This window comes from Pleurodeles waltl, chromosome 9 (assembly GCF_031143425.1).
Source record: "Pleurodeles waltl isolate 20211129_DDA chromosome 9, aPleWal1.hap1.20221129, whole genome shotgun sequence".
In the NCBI taxonomy this organism is placed as follows: domain Eukaryota; kingdom Metazoa; phylum Chordata; class Amphibia; order Caudata; family Salamandridae; genus Pleurodeles; species Pleurodeles waltl.
In genome coordinates this window covers 774,118,580-774,141,609 of record NC_090448.1, presented here as the reverse complement: position 1 = coordinate 774,141,609, position 23,030 = coordinate 774,118,580, and the positions used below count along the sequence as shown (strand labels likewise).

Genomic DNA, 23,030 nt, shown 5'->3' with positions numbered 1-23,030 from the left:
GGACTTGATTCACCAACCTTTGGAAGGTGGCAGGGGCATTCTTTAAACCAAAGGGCATAACAGTAAACTGATAATGCCCATCAGGTGTGGAGAATGCAGTCTTTTCTTTTGCTCCTGGTGCCATTCTGATTTGCCAGTACCCTGCTGTTAAGTCAAAGGTATTTAAGAATTTGGCAGCACCTAATTTGTCAATCAGTTCATCAGCCCTTGGAATGGGATGGGCATCTGTCTTGGTGACAGAATTAAGTCCTCTGTAGTCCACACAAAACCTCATCTCTCTCTTTCCATCTTTGGTGTGAGGTTTGGGGACTAAGACCACTGGGCTAGCCCAGGGGCTGTCAGAGTGCTCAATCACTCCCAATTCCAGCATCTTGTGGACTTCCACTTTGATGCTTTCCTTAACTTGGTCAGACTGTCTGAATATTTTGTTTTTGACAGGCATGCTGTCTCCTGTGTCCACATCATGGGTACACAGGTGTGTGTGACCAGGAGTTAGGGAAAAGAGCTCAGAAAACTGTTGTAGGACCTTCCTACAGTCAGATTGTTGTTGGCCAGAGAGGGTGTCTGAATAGATCACTCCATCTACTGAACCATCTTTGGGGTCTGTGGAGAGGAGATCAGGGAGAGGTTCACCCTCAGCTTCCTGGTCCTCATCTGTTACCATCAACAGATTCACATCAGCCCTGTAATGGAAGAGCTTAAGGCGGTTCACATGGATCACCCTCTTGGGGGTCCTGCTAGTGCCTAGGTCCACCAGGTAGGTGACCTGACTCTTCCTTTCTAGCCCTGAGTAAGGGCCACTCCATTTGTCCTGAAGTGCCCTGGGAGCCACAGGCTCCAAAACCCAGACTTTCTGCCCTGGTTGAAATTCAACCATTGCAACCTTTTGGTCATACCAAAACTTCTAGAGCTGTTGGCTGGCCTCAAGGTTTTTACTTGCCTTTTCCATGTACTCTGCCATCCTTGAACGTAGGCCAAGTACATAGTCCACTATATCTTGCTTAGGCTCATGAAGCGGTCTCTCCCAGCCTTCTTTCACAAGAGCTAGTGGTCCCTTTACAGGGTGGCCAAACAGACGTTCAAAGGGTGAAAACCCTACTCCCTTCTGAGGCACCTCTCTGTAAGCGAAAAGCAGACATGACAAGAGGACATCCCATCTCCTTTTGAGTTTTTCAGGGAGCCCCATGATCATGCCTTTCAATGTTTTGTTGAATCTCTCAACAAGACCATTGGTTTGTGGATGGTATGGTGTGGTGAATTTGTAAGTCACCCCACACTCATTCCACATGTGTTTCATGTATGCTGACAGGAAGTTGGTACCTCTGTCAGACACCACCTCCTTAGGAAAACACACTCTGATAAAGATACCAATGAGTGCCTTGGCTACTGCAGGGGCAGTAGTCGACCTAAGGGGAATTGCTTCAGGGTATCTAGTAGCATGATCCACTACTACTAGTATGTATAGGTTCCCTGAGGCGATGGGAGGTTCAAGTGGACCCACTATGTCCACATCCACTCTTTCAAAGGGGACCCCCACCACTGGAAGTGGAATGAGGGGGGCCTTTGGGTGTCCACCTGTCTTACCACTGGCTTGACAGGTGGCACACGAGACACAAAACTCCTTGACCTTCTGGGACATGTTGTGCCAATAGAAGTGGTTGACTAGTCTCTCCCACGTCTTGGTCTGTCCCAAATGCCCAGCAAGAGGAATATCATGGGCTAAGGTCAGAATGAACTCCCTAACCTCCTGAGGCACTACCACTCTCCTAGTGGCACCAGGTTTGGGATCTCTTGCCTCAGTGTAAAGGAGTCCATCTTCCCAATAGACCCTATGTGTTCCTGTTTTCTTTCCATTGGACTCTTCAGCAGCTTGCTGCCTAAGGCCTTCAAGAGAGGGACAGGTTTCTTGTCCCTTACACAACTGTTCCCTTGAGGGTCTCCCTGGGCCTAGGAGCTCAACCTGATAAGGTCCTAACTCCATAGGCTCAGTTCCCTCAGAGGGCAGAACATCTTCCTGAGAAGAGAGGTTCTCTTTTTCCTGTTGTGTTGCAACTGGTTCCCCAGTTGTCTTTCCTTTTCTCTTGGTAGGTTGGGCCCTTTTTCCAGGCTCCAACACTACTTTTTCACCCTGAGCCTTGCACTGTGCCCTTGTCTTGACACACACCAGTTCAGGGATACCTAGCATGGCTGCATGGGTTTTCAGTTCTACCTCAGCCCATGCTGAGGACTCCAGGTCATTTCCAAGCAAACAGTCTACAGGGATATTTGAGGAGACCACCACCTGTTTCAGGCCATTGACCCCTCCCCACTCTAACGTTACCATAGCCATGGGATGTACTTTAGTCTGTTTGTCAGCGTTGGTGACTGGATAAGTTTGTCCAGCCAGGTATTGACCAGGGGAAACCAGTTTCTCTGTCACCATGGTGACACTGGCACCTGTATCCCTCAGGCCTTCTACACTTGTCCAATTAATTAAGAGCTGCTGCCTGTATTTTTGCATGTTAGGGGGCCAGGCAGCCAGTGTGGCTAAATCCACCCCACCCTCAGAGACTAATGTAGCTGCAGTGTGACACCTGATTTGCTCTGGGCACACTGTTGATCCCACTTGGAGACTGGCCATTCCAGTGTTAGCTGGAGTAGAGTTAGAAGTGGAACCTTTCTTGGGACAGGCCTTGTCTCCAGTTTGGTGTCCAGGCCGATTACAGCTACGTCACCAGGCCTTTTTGGGATCAAAGTTTTTACCCTTGTACCCAAAATTGGATTGTGAATAGGCTCTGGGCCCACCCTCCTGTGCAGATTTTTGGGGGCCTGTAGAAGACTCTTTACTATTTTTCCCTTTGGATGTCTCAACACTCTTCCCCTGGGGAGGCTTTGGGACCCCTTTCTTTTGGTCACCCCCTGTGGAAGTCTTGGTCACCCTAGTCTTGACCCAATGGTCCGCCTTCTTTTCCAATTCTTGGGGAGAAATTGGTCCTAGGTCTACCAGATGCTGATGCAGTTTATCATTTGAACAATTACTTAATAGGTGTTCTTTCACAAATAAATTGTACAGCCCATCATAATCATTTACACCACTGCCTTGAATCCAACCATCCAGTGTTTTCACGGAGTAGTCCACAAAATCAACCCAGGTCTAGCTCGAGGATTTTTGAGCCCCCCTGAACCTAATTCTATACTCCTCAGTGGAGAATCCAAAGCCCTCAATCAGGGTAGCCTTCATGAGGTCCTAGGATTCTGCATCTTTTCCAGAGTGTGTGAGGAGTCTATCCCTACACTTTCCAGTGAACATTTCCCAAAGGAGAGCACCCCAGTGAGATCTGTTTACTTTTCTGGTTGCACAAGCCCTCTCAAAAGCTGTGAACCATTTGGTGATGTCATCACCATCTTCATATTTAGTTCCAATCCCTTTAGGAATTTTCAACATGTCAGGAGAATCTCTGACCCTATTTATGTTGCTGCCACCATGTATGGGACCAAAACCCTTCTCTTGTCTTTCCCTTTCTATGGCTAGGAGCTGTCTCTCTAAAGCCAATCTTTTGGCCATCCTGGCTAGCAGGAGGTCATCTTCACTGAGGCTATCCTCAGTGATTACAGAGGTGCTGGACCCTCCTGTGAGGGAAGCAGCATCTCCGACTATCACATTTGGAGACATGGCTTGAGGGGTCCTGATCTCCCTAATTAGGACAGGACTGGGGGGGGGGGGGGGAGAAACTCTACTCCAAGTCACTAGCTTCATCCTCTGGGAGGTCATCCTCAGAGGGGTTGGCTTTGGCAAACTCTGCCAGCAGCTCCTGGAGCTGTACTTTGGAAGGGTTTATGCCAGCTTTGATATTTTTTAGTTTGCAGATTGACCTTAGCTCCCTCATCCTAAGATGGCGGTAAGGTGTGAGGTCGAGTTCCATCACTCTCTCTTCTGCATTAGACATTATGTTTCTAAAAGCTGGAATACTTTATAGAATCTAAAACTATCTCTAGAACTTAATTCAAACTTTCACAAAACTTTTAAACTCTAAAAGAAATGCTAACAGGGACTAACACAAGGCCCTAGCAGGACTTTTAAAAATGTTGATAAATAGCTCAAATTTCAAAAATCAGTTTCTAATGACAATTTATGGAATTTAGTCGTGTGATCAGGTATTGGCTGAGTAGTCCAGCAATTGCAAAGTCTTGTATCCCACCGCTGATCCACCAATCTGTATGCACTATTTCAAAGTAAGGAATAGTATGCACAGAGTCCAAGGGTTCCCCTTCGAGGTAAGATAGTGGCAAAAAGAGATCATTCTAATGCTCTGTTTTGTGGTAGTGTGGTCGAGCAGTAGGCTTATCAAAGGAGTAGTGTTAAGCATTTGTTGTACACACACAGTCAATAAATGAGGAACACACACTCAAAGACAATTCCAGGCCAATAGGTTTTTGTATAGAAAAATATATTTTCTTAGTTTATTTTAAGAACCACAGGTTCAAGATTTACATGTAATACTTCAAATGAAAGGTATTGCAGGTAGGTACTTTAGGAACTTTGAATTAGCAAAATAGCATATACAGTTTTCACATAAATCACATATAGCTATTTTAAAACTAGACAGTGCAATTTTCAACAGTTCCTGGGGGGAGTAAGAATTTGTTAGTTTTTGCAGGTAAGTAAACCACCTACGGGGTTCAAGTTTGGGTCCAAGGTAGCCCACCATTGGGGGTTCAGAGCAACCCCAAAGTTTCCACACCAGCAGCTCAGGGCCGGTCAGGTGCAGAGGTCAAAGTGGTGCCCAAAACGCATAGGCTTCAATGGAGTACCCGTGTCTTCGGAGGGCAGACCAGGGGGGTTTTGTAGGGCACCGGGGGGGACACAAGTCCACACAGAAAGTACACCCTCAGCAGCACGGGGGCAGCCGGGTGCAGTGTGCAAGCACGCGTCGGGTTTGTAATAGAAAGCTATGGGAGACCAAGGGGTCTCTTCAGCGATGCAGGCAGGCAAGGGGGGGGCTCCTTGGGGTAGTCACCACCTGGGCAAGGGAGAGGGCCACCTGGGGTCGCTCCTGCACTGGAGGTCGGATCCTTTAGGTCCTGGGGGCTGCGGATGCAGTGCCTTTACCAGGTGTTGGGTCTTTGAAGCAGGCAGTCGCGGTCAGGGGGAGCCTCTGGATTCCTTCTGCAGGGGTCGCTGTGGGGAGTCAGGGGGGTCAACTCTGGCTACTCACGGTCTCGCAGTCGCCGGGGAGTCCTCCCTGAAGTGATTGTTCTCCACAAGTCGAGCCGGGGGCGTCGGGTGCAGAGTGCCAAGTCTCACGCTTCCGGCGGTAAACGCGTGTTTAAAAGTTGCTTCTTTGTTGCAAAGTTGCAGTCTTTGGTGAACAGAGCCGCTGTTCTCGGGAGTTCTTGGTCCTTCTAGATGCAGGGCAGTCCTCTGAGGCTTCAGAGGTCGTTGGTCCCTGTGGAAAGTGTCGCTGGAGCAGTGTCTTTAGAAGTGGGGAGACAGGCCGGTAGAGCTGGGGCCAAAGCAGTTGGTGTCTCCGTCTTCTCTGCAGGGTTTTTCAGATTAGCAGTCCTCTTCTTCATAGGTTGCAGGAATCTGAGTTCCTAGGTTCTGGGGAGCCCTTAAATACTAAATTTAAGGGCGTGTTTAGGTCTAGGGGGTTAGTAGCCAATGGCTACTAGCCCTGAGGGTGGGTACACCCTCTTTGTGCCTCCTCCCTGAGGTTAGGGGGTCACATCCCTAATCCTATTGGGGGAATCCTCCATATGCAAGATGGAGGATTTCTAAAAGTTAGCGTGACCTCAGCTCAGGACACCTTAGGGGCTGTCCTGACTGGCCAGCGACTCCTCCTTGTTTTTCTCATTATCTCCTCCGGCCTTGCCGCCAAAAGTGGGGCCGTGGTCGGAGGGGGTGGGCAACTCCACTAGCTGGAGTGCCCTGGGGTGCTGTAACAAAGGGGGTGAGCCTTTGAGGCTCACCGCCAGGTGTTACAGTTCCTGCAGGGGGAGGTGTGAAGCACCTCCACCCAGTACAGGCTTTGTTACTAGCCACAGAGTGACAAAGGCACTCTCCCCATGTGGCCAGCAACATGTCTGGTGTGTGGCAGGCTGCTAAAACCAGTCAGCCTACACAGGTAGTCGGTTAAGGTTTCAGGTGGCACCTCTAAGGTGCCCTCTGGGGTGTATGTTACAATAAAATGTACACTGGCATCAGTGTGCATTTATTGTGCTGAGAAGTTTGATACCAAACTTCCCAGCTTTCAGTGTAGCCATTACGGTGCTGTGGAGTTCGTGCATGACAGACTCCCAGACCATATAGTCTTATGGCTACCCTGCACTTACAATGTCTAGGTTTTGCTTACACTGTAGGGGCATAGTGCTCATGCACTTATGCCCTCACCTCTGGTATAGTGCACCCTGCCTTAGGGCTGTAAGGCCTGCTAGGGGGGTGACTTATCTATACTTCATAGGCAGTGTGAGGTTGGCATGGCACCCTGAGGGGAGTGTCATGTCGACTTAGTCTTTTTATCCCCACTAGCACACACAAGCTGGCAAGCAGTGTGTCTGGGCTGAGTGAGGGGTCCCCAGGGTGGCATAAGATATGCTGCAGCCCTTAGAGACTTTCCCTGGCATCAGGGCCCTTGGTACCAGTTACAAGGGACTTACCTGGATGCCAGGTTGTGCCAATTGTGGAAACAAAAGTACAGGTTAGGGAAAGAACACTGGTGCTGGGGCCTGGTTAGCAGGCCTCAGCACATTTTCAAATAAAAACTTAGCATCAGCAAAGGCAAAAAGTCAGGGGGTAACCATGCCAAGGAGGCATTTCCTTACAAGAACCTAGAATATCCGGTGTTACAGGATGCAACTGGCTCTGCCATAACCCATTACTTTGATAACACTGTAACGGCTGAATATCCATTATCAGAATGGGATGCATTTAAAACAGTGGTAAGCTTAAGTGCGTCTCGGAAATTAGTAGAATCCTGCTGCAGGAGGTCCTAGCGTCCGAGGATCTACTCCGGGAGAGTGAGAGGTGACCCTCTCGTCATCTGTAGCTGCAACAGGAGCTCCTAACTGCAAAGGAGGAAGTGGCAGCCAAAGTTGAAAGTTTACAATGTTTTGATCACTGAAACTATATGATACGGACCCATGCTGAGAGAGACCGTACAGGCCCAATAATGGTCTGGTTGGCAAACCCAACCAAGTGAGGATCGGTTGTAGTAGAGATTGAAGCCGAGGATGGATCGGCAGAAAGATATAAATATGGTATTTTATCAGTATTACGTGCAGCTTTATAGAGCGCAGACGGACCTTCCACTGACCGTAATAGGAGATTGTCACCAATGCAAGCCGAGGCTCTGGGGGCTGAAATCACAGTATCCGAAATTAGGGCAACAATTAAAATCATGGCCCGAAATAAAAACCTGTCAACAGATGAGTTCCCAATTGAGCTTTATGCCACATATGCAGAAAACCTGGCCCCTAAACTGGCTGATATGTTTAATACGGCAAAGAACATCGGCTTACTGCCACAATCCACCAGGGATTGTACCCTTACTGAAACCAGGCAAAGCGCCCAGCGATAAAGGCTCTTATCTGCCGCTATCAATGTTAAATACAGATTATAAAATACTACGCCAGGGTCCTAGCAACACAACTGTTGCCTCTCCTGGTCCATGTAGACCAAGCGGGATTCATCCCAGGGAGGAGGACAGCCCACAATGTACGGCGCCTCTGCACAATATTGGGAACCAGTAGCTTTGAAAGGAAGGCAGCTGTAGTTCTAGCGGTAGACATAGAAAAGGCCTTTGACAGCCTAGAGCGCCTGGGTGTCAGGGAGGCATTTATCTTCTGGACCCGCACACTCTACACAGAACCAACGGCGGCAATGGGGCGGCAGATAACTGAGATTTATAAAGTGGAGAGGGGCACTAGACAGGGGTGGCCTCTCCTTCCCCATTGTTTGCTTTGGCTACAGAGCCATTAGCATGCTGGGCCCGAACGGTAACAGCGGACTGAGGTCTAGAGGGGAATGGCAGAGAACAATATATTGCACTCTATGCAGATGATATGCTCTTTTTCCTCCGGGAATGGCCTGGCCGGGGCCTGCTATATGTTGGAGAGATATGGGTCACTATCAGGACTCCAAGTTAATTGGAGCAAGTCGTGTCTGTTCCCTGTACAGGCGGTCCAGGCACCCCAGAAGAGGTGGGACCTCTGGTCTGGCAACCCTGGACTCTGCCATATTTAGGGGTCCATATATACCATCACACCAAAGATCTACTGGATGGTAATTTGGGAAGGGCCATTATAGCCCTGAGAGTGAGCACATCTTTCTGGTCCACACTACCGATCCCGGTGGCGGGGGGAGTGGCTCTTTTAAAAATGGTGGTGCTCCCCAGACTGTTATTTTACGATGCTGCCCCTCTGGGTACCAAGGGTGTACTCCAGGGACACTGATAAGATAGTCATGAGTTTCACATGGGGTCCAAGGTGGCAATGGGTGGCCCTGGCTGCACTGCAGAGACTGACAAATGAGGGAGGCTTAGCGGTACCAGAGTTTAAAGCTTACTACTTAGCAGCCGAGTTGCAACGGTTCACAAAATGGTTAGCTAGAAGGCTGACACCAGGTACACCGATCCACCTCTTGGTTCCTGACCTGCGCGATTGATCAGGGCAGTACTCCGGCTCCCAGTTGCTGGTGGCGGGAACAACTCATATTTGCATTTTCAAGTTCTGCACCAGTGTTTGTCGCAACATCTCTGGAAGATGCAGACAAAGTCCCAGTATTCTCCAGACCTCCCACTGGATTCCTGGAGGAGCTCCCTCACAGGGGTCTTGGAGAGCTCTATCAGCATGGCAGGACGCGGGGGCTAATACAGTGGGGACACTCTGACAATGGGCTGCTCCTTTCGTTTGAGGAATGTAGTACCCAAAACGATCTACCTCGAGGTCACTTTCTTATGCATAGAGCAGTTACGATGGCTATTAGACAACATTGGGGAGCTGGAGTAGTGGAACCCCGCCAGTTGCCTAGTTGTCAATATTTAGTAGTGGCATCGGGGACAGTGAAGGCGGTAACCTCCCTCTATAGGAGATTGCGAGGGGAAGTAATAGGACCTTTGGCTGGCCTAAAAGCCAGATCGGAGGCAGACCTTGTTAAACCAATCGGGACAAGGATCGGGATAACATCCAACACAACATAGCGAAGGCCACTAGAAATGCTCGGTTCAAGCTAATTAATTTCTATGTTCTGCATAAGGCATACCTTACATCGGAGAAAATAAACAAGATATATCGGATAAACACGGCTAAATGCCCACACTGTAACAAAGAATGTGCCGCATTTTTTCACATGTTCTGGGAGTGCCCAGTATTATCTGGCTTCTGGAGGGGAATCACAGAGATGCTGTCAAACATTGTAGAGAGAGAAAAAGAGAGAGAGATCCCATGTTTGGCGGACCGCTGTCTGCTGAGCAGGTTCCCCCAGACACCTAAGAATAAGATTACCAGCCGGTTTCAGGATTTAACATATATCCTTGGAAAGAGAGAAATAGCCTGAAACTGGAAGAGTCAGAGAGGCCCTTGCATAGCCACCTGGAGAAATTAATTGAACAAATGGGCGGGCTACGAATCAGACGTTAGGCTCCGAGAAGCTAAAAAGGGGTGGAACACAATTGAGGAGGCAAGGGCATGAGAGGCCTTAGCAGATGCCTTGTTAGATCCAGAGAACTGACGGACAGAATCCCCCATGAGTGTACTGATGATTAAGCCCAACACTAAAAATGTATCAGGCCACACCCGAGAGTGGTTTGGGAAGACCCAATAAGGGGTCTTGGAACAAATCTACTATCACACATGGATTTCCCGCTAAATGGGTTACCAGGGACATCATATACTAATAACTGGCATCACCTAATATGATAGCTACGAGCGGTGTTACACTTAGGACCTTCCTGAGGGATGGGTTGGGGGAGTTATGGGGTTTGAATGTTACAAAGTTCTTGAAGAAAATGTTACAAAATGTTGACTGAAATTGGCTAAGGGCAAACTAGAATGCTTGTATGTAACTGTGAACTGATGGACGAATAGTAATGTTAAGATGTGCTAGTTATCAGAATTGGAATCTAAAAGAAAACATAAATAACTCCTTACTAATGAGCTAAAGTTGTATCATGCATGAATATGGATATCAGAAAAGCAATAAAAATGTGTTTAAAAAAAAGGATCATGGCAGATTACATTTTTGATCAGATGGTCAGGGATCTTTGTATATGTTTTTCCCTATCATATTCTGGCTTCTAAGAAAATAAAGAGGGAACCCTGTTGGATGATAGTACTAGCTCCATGGTGGCCCAGACTACATTGGTTCACAGAACTTCTGCTGCTGTCAGAGAGAATCACATTTAGCTGAAGCCTCAGAATGACTCATTGGCCTGGCTTCGGAATACAGTGAGCTTCAACATCTAGATATCCCACAGGACTGCAGAGATATCCTTAGGAGGGACAGAGCGAATAACACTAACAAAACATATTGGCTATTATGGAAGCGGTGCTTCTTATTGTGCCAGAGGTCAAAGATACACCTTATACTATCACCTCCAGAACAGGTCCTGCAATCAGAGATTCACTCTATATTATCACCTCCACAACTGGTCTTGTCATACCTACTCTGTTTGGATAAATCAGGCCTGGTGCATGCTTCTATTAAAGTACACTGGGCGGCCATTTCAAGATACCGAAGGACTTCTGGATCCCGTTTGTTATGGTCTGAGAGACTGATCATACAATTTCTTAAAGATTTATTCAGAGTATTCTCTCTAATAGGGTTGCCTCCTCCAAGCTGGCAACTTAACACAGTTCTCTCACAGTAAATGAATATCCCTTTCGAGCCTATTCACAAGGCAGAACTCAAATTCCTAACATGGAACATAGCCTTACATGTAGCTTTGAAATCAGCCAGAAAAGTGAGTGAGATTCAAGCATTCATTATAAAGGAGCCTTTCTTACAGTTTAAGATTAACACTGTGATTCTAAGAACTAATCCCAAGTTCATTCCTAAGATTACAACAGAGGCAACGCAGTGGCCCAAAGAAGGAACTCTGCATACACTAGATGCAAAGAGATGCTTAATGTTTTATTTGCTTTGTAAAAAAACAACTACGGACTACAGATCAAATGTTCATCGCATGTGGAAACCATACCAATAGAGGTCTGGTTTCCAAGGCAAGCATAGCAAGATGGATATATACAGATATTCACTTTTGTCACTCTAGGGCTGGTAGGCCTTTGAGGGAAAAGGCTAAGGCGCACTCCACTAGATCACTCTGTACAACAACAACCCTGTTTGCAGGAGTGCCTATCGAGAGCATATGCCCTGCAGCGACAAGGAAAAATAGAAATACATTTACTCAACATTATTGCCTGGTCTAATCATAACTAAGGCTTCCAGTTTTCCATTTTTACTGATTTTTACTGATTTTTACAGATAAATACAGACAGAAAACAATCTATTTCCTGTTCTTATAAGTGACACTCCTTGTTGTCAGTCATGAATTCCAGAACAACTGCTAAGCAGGTAGATGCCATGGGGATTTAAAAACAGGATGAGATTCCCTTAAATACAAGCATGTGTTAACATATATAAATATACTACTAATATTCACTTGTAGGTGTAGTGTTTTGTTATACTTGGCTGCTTAATTTTCCAAAGCGCGACAGGCATCAAAGTATGAGTGCATGTTTATCAGTTAAATAAAAGTGGAAATATACCATTTTACAACTCCATTTATTGTCAAAGCATAAAATAAATACGGATACATAGCAATAAAATAGCCAAAAAATAAATATGGATAAATGTAGACGGAAATCTTAAAAAAAAAACAAAATATATACCATAAAACCAGGAACCCTAATCATAACACAGTGATGGAGCTGTGGGACAAGCAATGCTTTGCTTTCTTTTACGGTAAGGTGAGCCTTGCATGATGATATATGTATATTTCTACATTCCATCCGCTGTTATAACATGTGGTATTTCTATATAAAGACATATATGATGTAATTGCTAACTAATCTGATTCAAGCATGTGAATCTATGAAAGATCCTATACTGGAGAAAAAATTTGTTATTTACCTGTAACTCTCATTCTCCATTATTGGTATCTTTAATAGATTCACACGAAACGCACCGTCGTTCCAAAAGAGGCTCTCCTTTTAAGGGATGACTATTTCCCACTAGTGCTTGAAAATCTGAGAGAAGATGTGCCTGCAGTGAGTGTTCTGGAGGGTGCTATTGGCTGGAGTTTGGTTCTTTATAAATTATGTAGATAAGCTATTAGTCAATGACTTTTGCCATTATAAGCTGTATATATTACTTCTAGTGCTTTAGAAGGTACCATAGAACTCCCACCTCGACGAGGGGTAATGATTCAAGCATGTGAATCTATGAAAGATACCAATACTGGAGAACGAGTTACAGGTAAGTAACACATTTTTTCCCTCCCAGTCTTGGTTTGAGGTTAGTGAATGAACACCAATAGTTAAATAGCACCATGAAGGAAGTGCATAGGAACTCAAATTTGCAGTCAGGCTCCTGGAAAGCGTTTCCAAGAGAAAAACATTTCAATACCGATTTAAGGAACAAGTTCTGAGATGGGATAGGTGCTTCAGATCAAGACCAGTGTATTGAGGATCTTTGTACAGGAATAGCAGGCCCTTGTTGATGTGCATTGGGATAACTGTGTGAGGATCTTCCAGGAGATCAACCGCATCTGTGCCTCTGCATTAACCCCTTAGATGCCAGAGATGTCACGGTTACGTCCTTGGCTGCACCTCACGGGTGCCAAGGACGTAACCGTTACGTCCTGGGACCGGCCCATGGGCCCACCCCCCATGGGCCGAGGCAGGGATGGAAGAGGAATCGCTTCCCTTTCCACCCCTGCACCCCTCCGCCCTCTCCCAGTGATGTCTGATGATGTTAGTGAGAAATCGCGTGCTGACCTCATCAGAGGCCGCCCTCGATTGAAAGAGGCATACAAAGCATTTCTCTTCCAATCGGGGGATGGGGGCTGGCAGAGGACATGAAAGGGAAGGAAAGGCCTTTCCTTTCATGTCTGTCTGAACATTTCTGCAACCCGATTGTGAAGTGATCGGGCTGCAGAAATGCCCACTAGAAACCAGGGATTTGTGTTTTGTAATTGACAGGAGGGGAGCGACTCCTTGAGCAAAGGTCGCTCCCCATGCGTACAATTTTTTATGATGCCTTTTCTGACCCCTGGGGGCAGATCGGCCTATTTTAATTAGGCTGATCTGCCCCCAGGGGTGCAGAACCCACTAGACACCAGGGATAATGTTTTTTTTTTTTTTTTTTTTTTTTTTACAGATGGGGAGTGACCCCTTAGGAAAGGGTCACTCGCCAGGGGGGGAATTTATTTTAGGCCTATTTGTATTAGGGCAAAAACCACTAATGCACCAGGGATTGGTGTGTGTGTGTTTTGTTTGCGGGGGCAGCCCCTTGGGCAAGGGTTGCTCCTCATTGGGGGGCACATTACTGTCGGCCATTTCTGCCAGAAAATAGGGTGGGGGTATGGCCATGCTGCTCCCCAAATAAAAGGGGATAAAGTTGTTCTGCTCCATGGTCAGCTAATGGGGCAATTATCCCTGATCCGCTCCACCGGGGGGCAGAGAGCCTACTAAATGCCAGGGAATAAAAAATAAAAATAAATAGTGGGGTGGTGGCTACCAACCGTTATGGGCATGGTTATGCCCCCACCGCAACTGACGGGGGTAACAGTCTTACAGCTCTTCCCCTGCACACTAAAAGATCTTATCTCAACAGCAAGCAAGAGGACGTTTGATTATTTTGGGTTTTGGTTTACGTTTGGGCCATGAAAGCTTGTCTAACTCTCAAAATCGTCCCACCTGGAATGGTGAGGGCTGCACTTTTTGGACATTGGGACGCTGCCATGTAGAAAAATCTACGAGATCTAGATCCATCTGAAAACTAGACATCTGAATGAGTCCAGGGTGGTGTGCTTCACATGCACCCCACACCATTTTCTTACCCTCAGCCCTCTGCAAACCTCCAACTTTGATTGAAATCACACATTTCCCCACATTTTGTGATGGAACCTTCAGGAATCTGCAGGAATCCACAATATTCCTACCACCCAGCATTGTAGCATCTATACCGATAGCAATTCCGCCCCACTTGTCAGCCTAAAAACGTTTTGGACCCCTTTTGGTTCCCCCTCAATTTTCGACATGTTTTTGGCTCTTCCCTGTCACAGGCACTTGACCCACCTACACAAGGGAGGTATCGTTTTTATTGGGAGACAGAGGGAAAGATTGGGTGGTAGGAAATTTGTGCTGGTGCGGTGATCCCACACAGAAATGTGGGGATTTTTTTTTTTTTAAATCTAAATTTGAGTTTTTCTGAGGATCCTGGGTAAGAAAACACTGGAAGATCCATGCAAGTCACACCTCCCTGGACTCCCTCAGGTGTCTAGTTTTCAGAAATGTCTGGGTTTGGCTGGTTTCCCTAGGTGGCTGGTTAGCCCAGGACCACAAACACAGGCGCCCCCCTCACCCCGCTAAACAGGTAGTTTTGTATTTGATCATTTTGATGTGTCCACGTAGTGTTTTGGGGCATTTCCTGTCGTGGGCATTAGGCCTACCCACACAAGTGAGGTACCATTTTTATCGGGAAACATGGGGGAATGCTGGTTGGAAGGAAATTTGTGGCTCCTCTCAGATTCCAGAACTTTCTATCACCAAAATGTGAGGAAAAAGTTTTTTTGGGGGCCAAATTTTGAGGTTTGCAAAGGATTCTGGGTAACAGAACCTGGTGAGAGCGCCACAGGTTATCCCATTCTGGGTTCTCCTAGATGTCTAGTTTTCAAAAATGCACCGGTTTGGTAGGTTTTCCTAGGTGCAGCCTGAACTAGAGGCCAAAATCAACAGCTATTCACTCTCCAAAAAACATGTCAGTTGTCAATGGAAAAATTTTATGTGTCCATGTTGCGTTTTGGGGTGTTTCCTATTGCGGGCATTAGGCCTACCCACAAAAGTGAGGTACCATTTTTATCGGGAGACTTGGGGGAACACAGAATAGAAGAACAAGTGTTATTGCCCCTTGTCTTTCTCTACTATTTTCCCTTCCAAATGTAAGACAATGTGTAAAAGACTTCTATTTGAGAAATGCCCTGTAATTCACATGCTAGTATGGGGACCCCGGAATTCAGAGATGTGCAAATACCCACTGCTTCTCAACACCGTATCTTGTGCCCATTTTGAAAATACAAAGGTTTCCTTGATACCTATTTTTCACTCTTTATATTTCACCAAATTAATTGCTGTATACCCGGTATACAATGAAAACCCATTGCAAGGTGCAGCTACTTTATTGGCTCTGGGTACCTAGGGTTCTTGAGGAACCTACAAGCCCTATATATCCCCGCAACCAGAAGAACGAATCAGACGTAAAGGTATGTTGCTTTCAAAAATCTGCCATAGCTGGAAAAAGTTATGGAAGAAAATGTGGAAAGAAATGGCTTTTTTTCACCTCGTTTCAATATTTGTTTTATCTTAGCTATTATTTTCTGTAGGAAAACCTTGAAGGATGTACACAAATGACCCCTTGCTGAATTCAGAATTTTGTTTACTTTTCAGAACTGTTTAGCTGTCCGGGATCCAGCATTGGTTTCACACCCATTTCTGTCACTAACTGGAAGGGGGCTGAAAGCACAAAAAATAGTAAAAACGGGGTATGTCCCAGTAAAATGCCAAACATTATGTTGAAAAATTGTGTTTTCTGACTTAAGTCTGCCTGTTCCTGAAAGCTGGAAGGATGGTGATTTTAGCACCGCAAACCATTTGTTGAGGCCATTTTCAGGGGGGAAAAAACACAACCTTTTTCTGCAGCCCTCTTTTTCCCATTTTGTTTAAATGAAATTTTCGCTGTATTTTGGCTATTTTATCGGTCTCCTCCAGGGGAACCCACAAACTCTAGGTACCTCTGGAATCCCTAGGATGTTGGGGGGGGGAGGGGGGGAAAGGGCGCAAATTTGACATGGGTAGCTTATGTGGACAAAAAGTTATGAGGGCCTAAGTGCGAACTGCCCCAAATAGCCAAAAAAAGGCCTGGCACCTGAGGGGAAAAAGGCCGGGCAGCAAAGGGATTGAGAGGGCCAATAAAGCCTTGTTTGGGTGGATCTTGAATGAGAAGAGCACAGCTGATCAGGATTGAGGAGCCCTAACAGAGCTCTGAGTAGTTTCTTAAATGGCAAGGGTGCTGCTGGCTGGCTTGAGGTATACTGGCAGAGTTTTGTTTAGGTTTCTCTGCTGAATAGGAAGTTATGCAGGTTAATATGGGGTTCTTTCACAGAGCTACGTTATGGTCACAATGCTGGAAGGGCCAATTTAGCTTCATGGCCAAGGTGTATTGACTAAGCTGTGTAGGGGTCACAATGCTGGAAAGGTTTGTCTGTTGTATGGCTGAGGTGCATTGACTGAGTTGTGTGGGATAAATTTTGCCTACAATAAGAAGCTGAGATGAACGACACATTTGCCTTCTACAAACTAACACTACATCACTAAAATGTGACATAATCTGCTTATCCGAAACCTAAACAGCAGCTATGTACTTGCTTGCTGACAGAGTTTAAATATGGGAAAATTAGCCCTCACCCTGGCCTCTTGTGGTGAAGGACATTTACCGTCGTCCATGGCGCCTTCTTAGAGGCAATAGAGGGACTGACATTAAGGTACACATTTTTGACGGGCCTGTGCAGTGCCCAGTGCCTGATGTGACATCGAAACTCCTGCCATTATTGCACAGAATTGTTCAGTAATTGGACCCAGCATGCGAGCTGCCCGGGACTGTGGGAGAATTCAAAGTGGCAGCCTCATCGTTTCTTCTCCATGTCGCCACAGGTGGATAGCAATAATGGCAGACGAAATGAAGACAACCAGCCCACTCCAGTGTGCCCGTGTGCCTACCGGCAGCAGAACTGTGCCCCTGCAGCTTTTTTTTGTGCCTTCGCCTGTCGGTTTTTAGTCTCCATTTAGTGTTGGATTGCCCTTCTGTTTGTTTCTCATCCTGGTTATGTCAACCTCTTATTTTTCCTGTGCCTTTGTGGGTTCTTTATTCTAGTCTCATCCTTTTTTTATTTCTCCATGTACAACTGTTTTTCTTTTGGAGGCTGTGTATGGGCTTGTGGTGGAATGGCACATGATGACTCTGGTGGGCTATTTCATGACTATACCAGAATTAGAAAATAATTGGGAACAAAATGGCTGCAGTTTGTTAGATGAGGCTGTACTTGGCGTAAGTAGCAGTATCGGAGTACTTAAAGTTATACTGGCGGAGGATTACAACACCTAGGGGCATATTTTTGTGGCTGATCACATTTGGCTGTACCTGGCATATGATAACTGTACCTCAGGATATTAAGCAGCATATGATGCCTGTTGAACAGTAGGTGTAAACTTCTTCTGATGTCACTAATAGGCACTGTTGTCTCACAACTCTTTCTGTTTTTGCTGGCATTCAATCGCGTTTAGTCCGCAACAGTCAGCTCCTCACACAAAATTATCACCAAAATGAACCGTTCATGATATTAGTGCTTATCTATTACTTGGGATGTTTCATCCTTTGGTACTCACATATGTCAGTTAATACCCACCTTACTGATCCCACCATTTGGAATGTAAAAGGGCCTTCTTCAAAATGGCTCATTTTAGATCAGCGCAGCAGGCTTAAAAGAACTATGTTTCCCAGAAATCTTACATTTCAGGCATCCGGAACAAGCATGGGCCTATTTGTTTAGCCAACGCTTTTGTCCGATGCTTTTGAGTATCAGCAAAAATAGAAAACACGCCTTGGCAAAGTCAATAGATCTGCCCTTGGCATGCTGGTGCAGTGGTCATTTAATTTATTCATTTATGTATTTATCTTTTTCATTGCAATATTAAACCATAAAAATAAAAAAAAGATCAGGCTGCAACCAAAATGTAACCACCATATGCTTTCAATAAAAATGTTAAATTAAAAAAACATCTGATGTAGCTGTTTTTACAAGTGATCATTATTCATAAAATACAAGCCATTTAGTTGTGCTACGAATTTTACCTTTAGTTTTGGTGATGGCAGCAAGAAGAAATCATCACCCGACCACAAACTCAGATGGCATGCTGCAACAATGTCACTTAAGCAATTTATAACAGCAACTTGAACAAGTATTTACAATGCAATGGGTCTAGCGTTTGCTCAAGTTAGAGCTATTAGCGTTGTAAACTAGAGGACGTGTGGCAATGCATATGTGCAGCAGCGGCCGCTGCAAATCTTGAGGGTGGGCGGGGGTGTGGATGGGGAAACTTTACAAATGCATTTATTTTTTAAACAAGCGCGATCACGCTGTGTAGGAAAGAAAAAGTAGTCCAGAAGCCATGCGGAAATCAAGGAGCATCATATTTTTTCAGTGGTTGGCCGGTGCGCTTGAGGAGGGCTAAACACCGCAAAAAGGCATGCCGTATGCATACTATTCACAAATGGAACCAAGCGAATTTTAAAAGGCAAGCCCACAAACCAATGACAGTGATGAGTGTGACATGGGCGTGGTTAAAAGCCCACATGGAGAATACAACAGGCTAGAGCACTTGCGCGCTCGACCCTAAAAAACAAATGGGAAATAAAACACCATCTAGGGAAAAGACAAAAACAAAAGAAAGTAAAGCCATCTAATAAAAAGCAAGCAAAATATAGTAACATGTGGTAACCAATAGACTGATCCAAAGCTCACTGAGTATTGCTATTTTCCACAGAGAGTCTTCAACATCAGATAGATAATTTTAAACTCCCTTCCATTGGTATACTGCAAGAAAAGCTACCCTGCCCAACTACTGCGTCAAATTTCTGAACTGTTAATTCAATGAGTGGATTTTTTTTTCTTTGGTCCTTGTCTGCCATAAAACAATTTTCTTGCAGTGTTTCAGAGACCAAAATCGTTGCACTTTACATGTTAAGCAATTGAAATACCCTGGTCATTGATTCCCCATTCCACTTACTGTTGTCTTTTCTTTGTCTCCACAGAAAGGTATTCCCATTGCTCAGTTCTGCAAGGAATTTAACGAGAAGACTAAAGACATCAAGGAGGGCATCCCGCTGCCAGTCAAGATCTATGTGAAGGTGAGAGTTTTTTTCTCTACCTCGAGAAGAAGTTTGCGAGAAGTGAGTGGAGATCCTAGGGAAGATATGGATATTCATTTGGTTTTTTTTAGTTACCTAGGCAGGTTTCCGTAGAAACGGGGTGCCCTGAAGAAGTGCTTCGCTCTTACAACACTTTAAATTTGCAGAACATGGGGGCCGAATAACAGATCGGTAAAAATTATATTGAAAAATGTTTTTCAGTATGTAGTCTGGACAGAAGCTCTACAGAAAGTAATGGGCAGTTGTAAATTCTTGAGTGTAGTAGGGCTTTCAGAGTGTCTTGCAGCAAAACAAACAGGATGGGCTGCCCAAAATCGACAAGGAAAGTTTTCTAACTACGTTAACAAGTGAGTTGATGACATAATCTCTGGCTAGATGTAGGGACATTTGGTTCTGTCATTGCAAAATGATTAAATGAGATGATTTTCAAGTCATCACAAATATTACTCTGATATTGGGTTCTGATTGCCTTACTGGAAAACGTGATAGATCTGAAAGATGATTCCATAACAGGATGGGAAGGGGGGTTGATTACTCCAGGATGATTAGAAGACATCTTTATTAATTCATTCAGTTACTCCAGGGCATTTTCTTTGATTGTCATTTTTCAGTTCAGATGTCTTAAACTAGAATTTAAGTAGACTGGAGTATTGGTAGGAAAACAGAGCATGGAAGCCCTGATCCTGCTAACTCCTATCACCACGGGGAGTATGAATTTGCTTAAGCGATAAAACGATCTGCTGTTGAGCGGTGTTGGATAAGTGATGGTTATGTGATTTTAAAGCATTGTGTGAGGAGTTCTAGATAAATGTGGTAAGTGATTAATGGAGAGGGACGAGATGAGTGGTTGTGAATGAGTGTGGCAGTGCGTGCTCTGTGTGGAGAAAGTGAAGCATTTAGTGAAAATGTTTTTGTAACTTGCTTAGTGTGTAGGGCTAAAGTCTGGCGTACCAGAGGCAAATATAAGTAGCTGAGTTGGTGCAATGAAAGTGTATGGGGCATTCGCTGCTCATGTTTCAGTGTTTGCTCTTTGTGTGTCACAAAAGGGAGGTGTTTTGGGTACATCATGTTTGTTGTGGAAGAGGTATAGTGTGGATGTCTGGTGACACGTGCATGGCAAGTGCAGGCTCATGTGAGGCTCACAGGGTAAGTGGCTGGGTTGCATCAATCGTGCAAAGCAGGGGTCTTGGCTGTGTGAGGAAATATCTTAGGCATTTGAGGCCTGTGGTCATTGTCCTGGTCATGAGGCGAATATGACCGCTTGAGGCACGCTGGTTTTGCAAGATGAGTCTATTGAGATGTGAGGTATGTGTGACCAAAAGGGAAAATGTCTGAGGTCCCGTGAGCTGCATAGGTTGAAGGGAAGACCTGCCTAGGTCACATAAGGCATATGGAATGGCTGAGTATATGCAGACAAAATGACCAGGAATGCAGGCGGAATATTGGACACATACAACATGTTGGCAAGTGTTTTGGAAGTATAAGTTGTCAGGTGCACTGACTGTTTTGGGGAATGTTAGTGTGTGGGACAAGTGTCAGACGTAAAAGGCACATAACTGGGGCACTTAAGGTAAACGTGGCCATTATGCAAGATGCATGGTGCAGTTGTCTTTGGTGTTTGCAGTGAGTGTCGGTTTTTGGTTTGCAAGTGTCTAGGTCCCCTGAGGCATGCAAAATCCAAAACACTCATGCAATCCAGATATCTCATCCCAGCCTCTGCTTGAGATGCATTAAGTGCACATGACTGTTGTCTAGTGTGTGAGAAATGCCGTTTAGTGCCTCAGACACGCAGGCATACATCGTGTTTGAAAGAAATAAAGACTAGGCTGGCTGAGGCTCCTGGGGTAAACCAGCAAAACCTACGGCAGCGTGCTAACGGGAGTAGTTGGCCTGCATGGGATGCGTGTCTTGGGTGGATAAGAAGTGCGGACTGAATGAGCTAAGTAACTAGGTACATGGTTGAATGTCAGGGCACATGAGGTATGCAGACAGTGGCAGAGGAAGATAAGGCATGCAGGGTTGGTGGCTGAGGTATGGTGACTGGAGATTGTCAGTTCCTGGAATATGAGAGACTTGGGGAAAGTATGTGGGGCACTTAAAGTGCAAGTGGTCAGTGTTGAAAGCATGTTACATGGGGCCAGTGAATGTGGTGGGCATCCTTAGTGCTTGAAAAGGGTTTGTGTGTGTGTGTAGGAATGCATTTCAAGTGTGTGTGTGAGAGGAGTATGTTGTGAAAGTCATACAAGTGAGATTTTAGTGCACTCAGCCTGAAAACAGTGATTGTTGAATAGGAGTGAGTTGGGGAAGTGGATAGATTTTATAAGATATATGTGAGGGAAATACTAGCTGTATGTCTCGCATTTGGGGTCACCGGAGTGTCTTTGGTACGTGAGGCACAGTATGCAAGAGGTCTAAGGGCAAGGAGCTTTTTATTATATGTTGAGTTACTATGGAGCAAATTTGTTTGGAACTTGTAATCCACGGGGCAAGTATGCAGGGAGTAGATTCTGCTAAGTAACTGGGCACATGGTTGGATGTCAGGGCACATGAGGTATGCAGGCAGAGGAAGGGAAGGCATGCAGGGTTGGTGGCTGAGGTATGGGAGGTACAAATGGTGACTGGAGAGTGTCAGTTCCTGGAATATGTGAGAGGTGGGGAAAGAATGTGGGGCACTTAAAGTGCAAGAGTCAGTGTTGGAGGCATGTTACATGGAGCCAGTGAATGCAGTGGGCATCCTTGGTGCTCACATGCAGAGAAAAAACACCACCTAATTTTTTTTTTTTTTTTTACTTACCTTTCTTCCTTTGCTAGCAATTCAGAGCCTCCACAGCACCAGTAGAGCAGGACTGAGGCACTGGACATTGGGAAGCGCAAGCCATATTCCTAGACCCACCTCAAGCTCTCTCCCAGCTTCTTGATAGGAACGGAAGCATAGCCCTATTCGAAGCTGGAACTGTGCTAGGGGTCCAGCTCGTCTGCTCTGTGTAACTCCACATTGGCCTCAGGGGTGCACTAATGTGCCCTCTGACAGACTTATTTTAGCAGATCTACTGTGCAACCAGAGGAATGTGCAGTATGTCTGCTAAATAAAAAGGATTCGGCCTGTGTTAGGGGTCTGAAGTTACACTCCTCACGTACTCAATTTAGACATCTAACCTTGGAGTATTATTACGTTTTTAAACAACTCTGTAGCTGGATCGTCCTTCAGCTCCCACCACTTCTTCCTCCTGCCATCAGAACCCTGGGAGATAGGAGAGATGGCTGACCTGCAGACTTCATGAATGTAAACACGAAAGTCGTATTTGCATGAACACTGACAAATTAAATTATCACAAAGGTAATAATGTAATTTAGCAGTGGCTCTGTGAGCTCAAAGGTGGCAGGACTACTCCCTGGAAGCACCTGAAGTTGGGGTGCTTTTGGTCTCATCACCTCTCGCGGTGGCTGGCTGTGCATGTGTACAACCTAACCAGAGCCAACACTCACTTGCTTCTCTCCTCAGTCTTCGTTTTCTGGCTTCCACCAGGCGGCTGTGTGCTACACCGGCATTAGCTTTCCTCTCCGTCCTCGGCTTCAGTGTCCGGAGGTTCTTCCGCTTTACATTGCCTTTGTTTCTTCTCGTCACATCTTTTCTTCTCCCCGCCCTCTTCTGCTTGCTTGTCTGCATGGTCGGATACAGTTATGCGGCACCACTGTCCTGTGGCCCAGCCTCCTGAACTGGCTTTAGGTTTAGGAAGGAATGGCCAAATTGGTCTTTTCAGGAGCTAATGCCAATGGCTTCAATGGGAGTAGATCAGGGATGCCTCCCATGAATAAGTACCAGGTGAAAGTTATCTAGCAGCGTGGAGGG

General features: G+C 45.7%; 1 protein-coding gene across 2 annotated transcripts in view; it reads left to right on the top strand.

Moving 5' to 3' along the window:
* The window catches only part of MRPL11 (mitochondrial ribosomal protein L11), a 656,778-nt gene that overhangs the window by 509,120 nt on the left and 124,628 nt on the right, over positions 1-23,030 (top strand). For both annotated transcript variants that reach the window (XM_069207960.1, XM_069207959.1), the window contains exon 3: positions 19,064-19,159. In XM_069207960.1, coding sequence (XP_069064061.1) covers positions 19,064-19,159 — 96 coding nt within the window. The remainder of the gene's footprint in view (positions 1-19,063; positions 19,160-23,030) is intronic.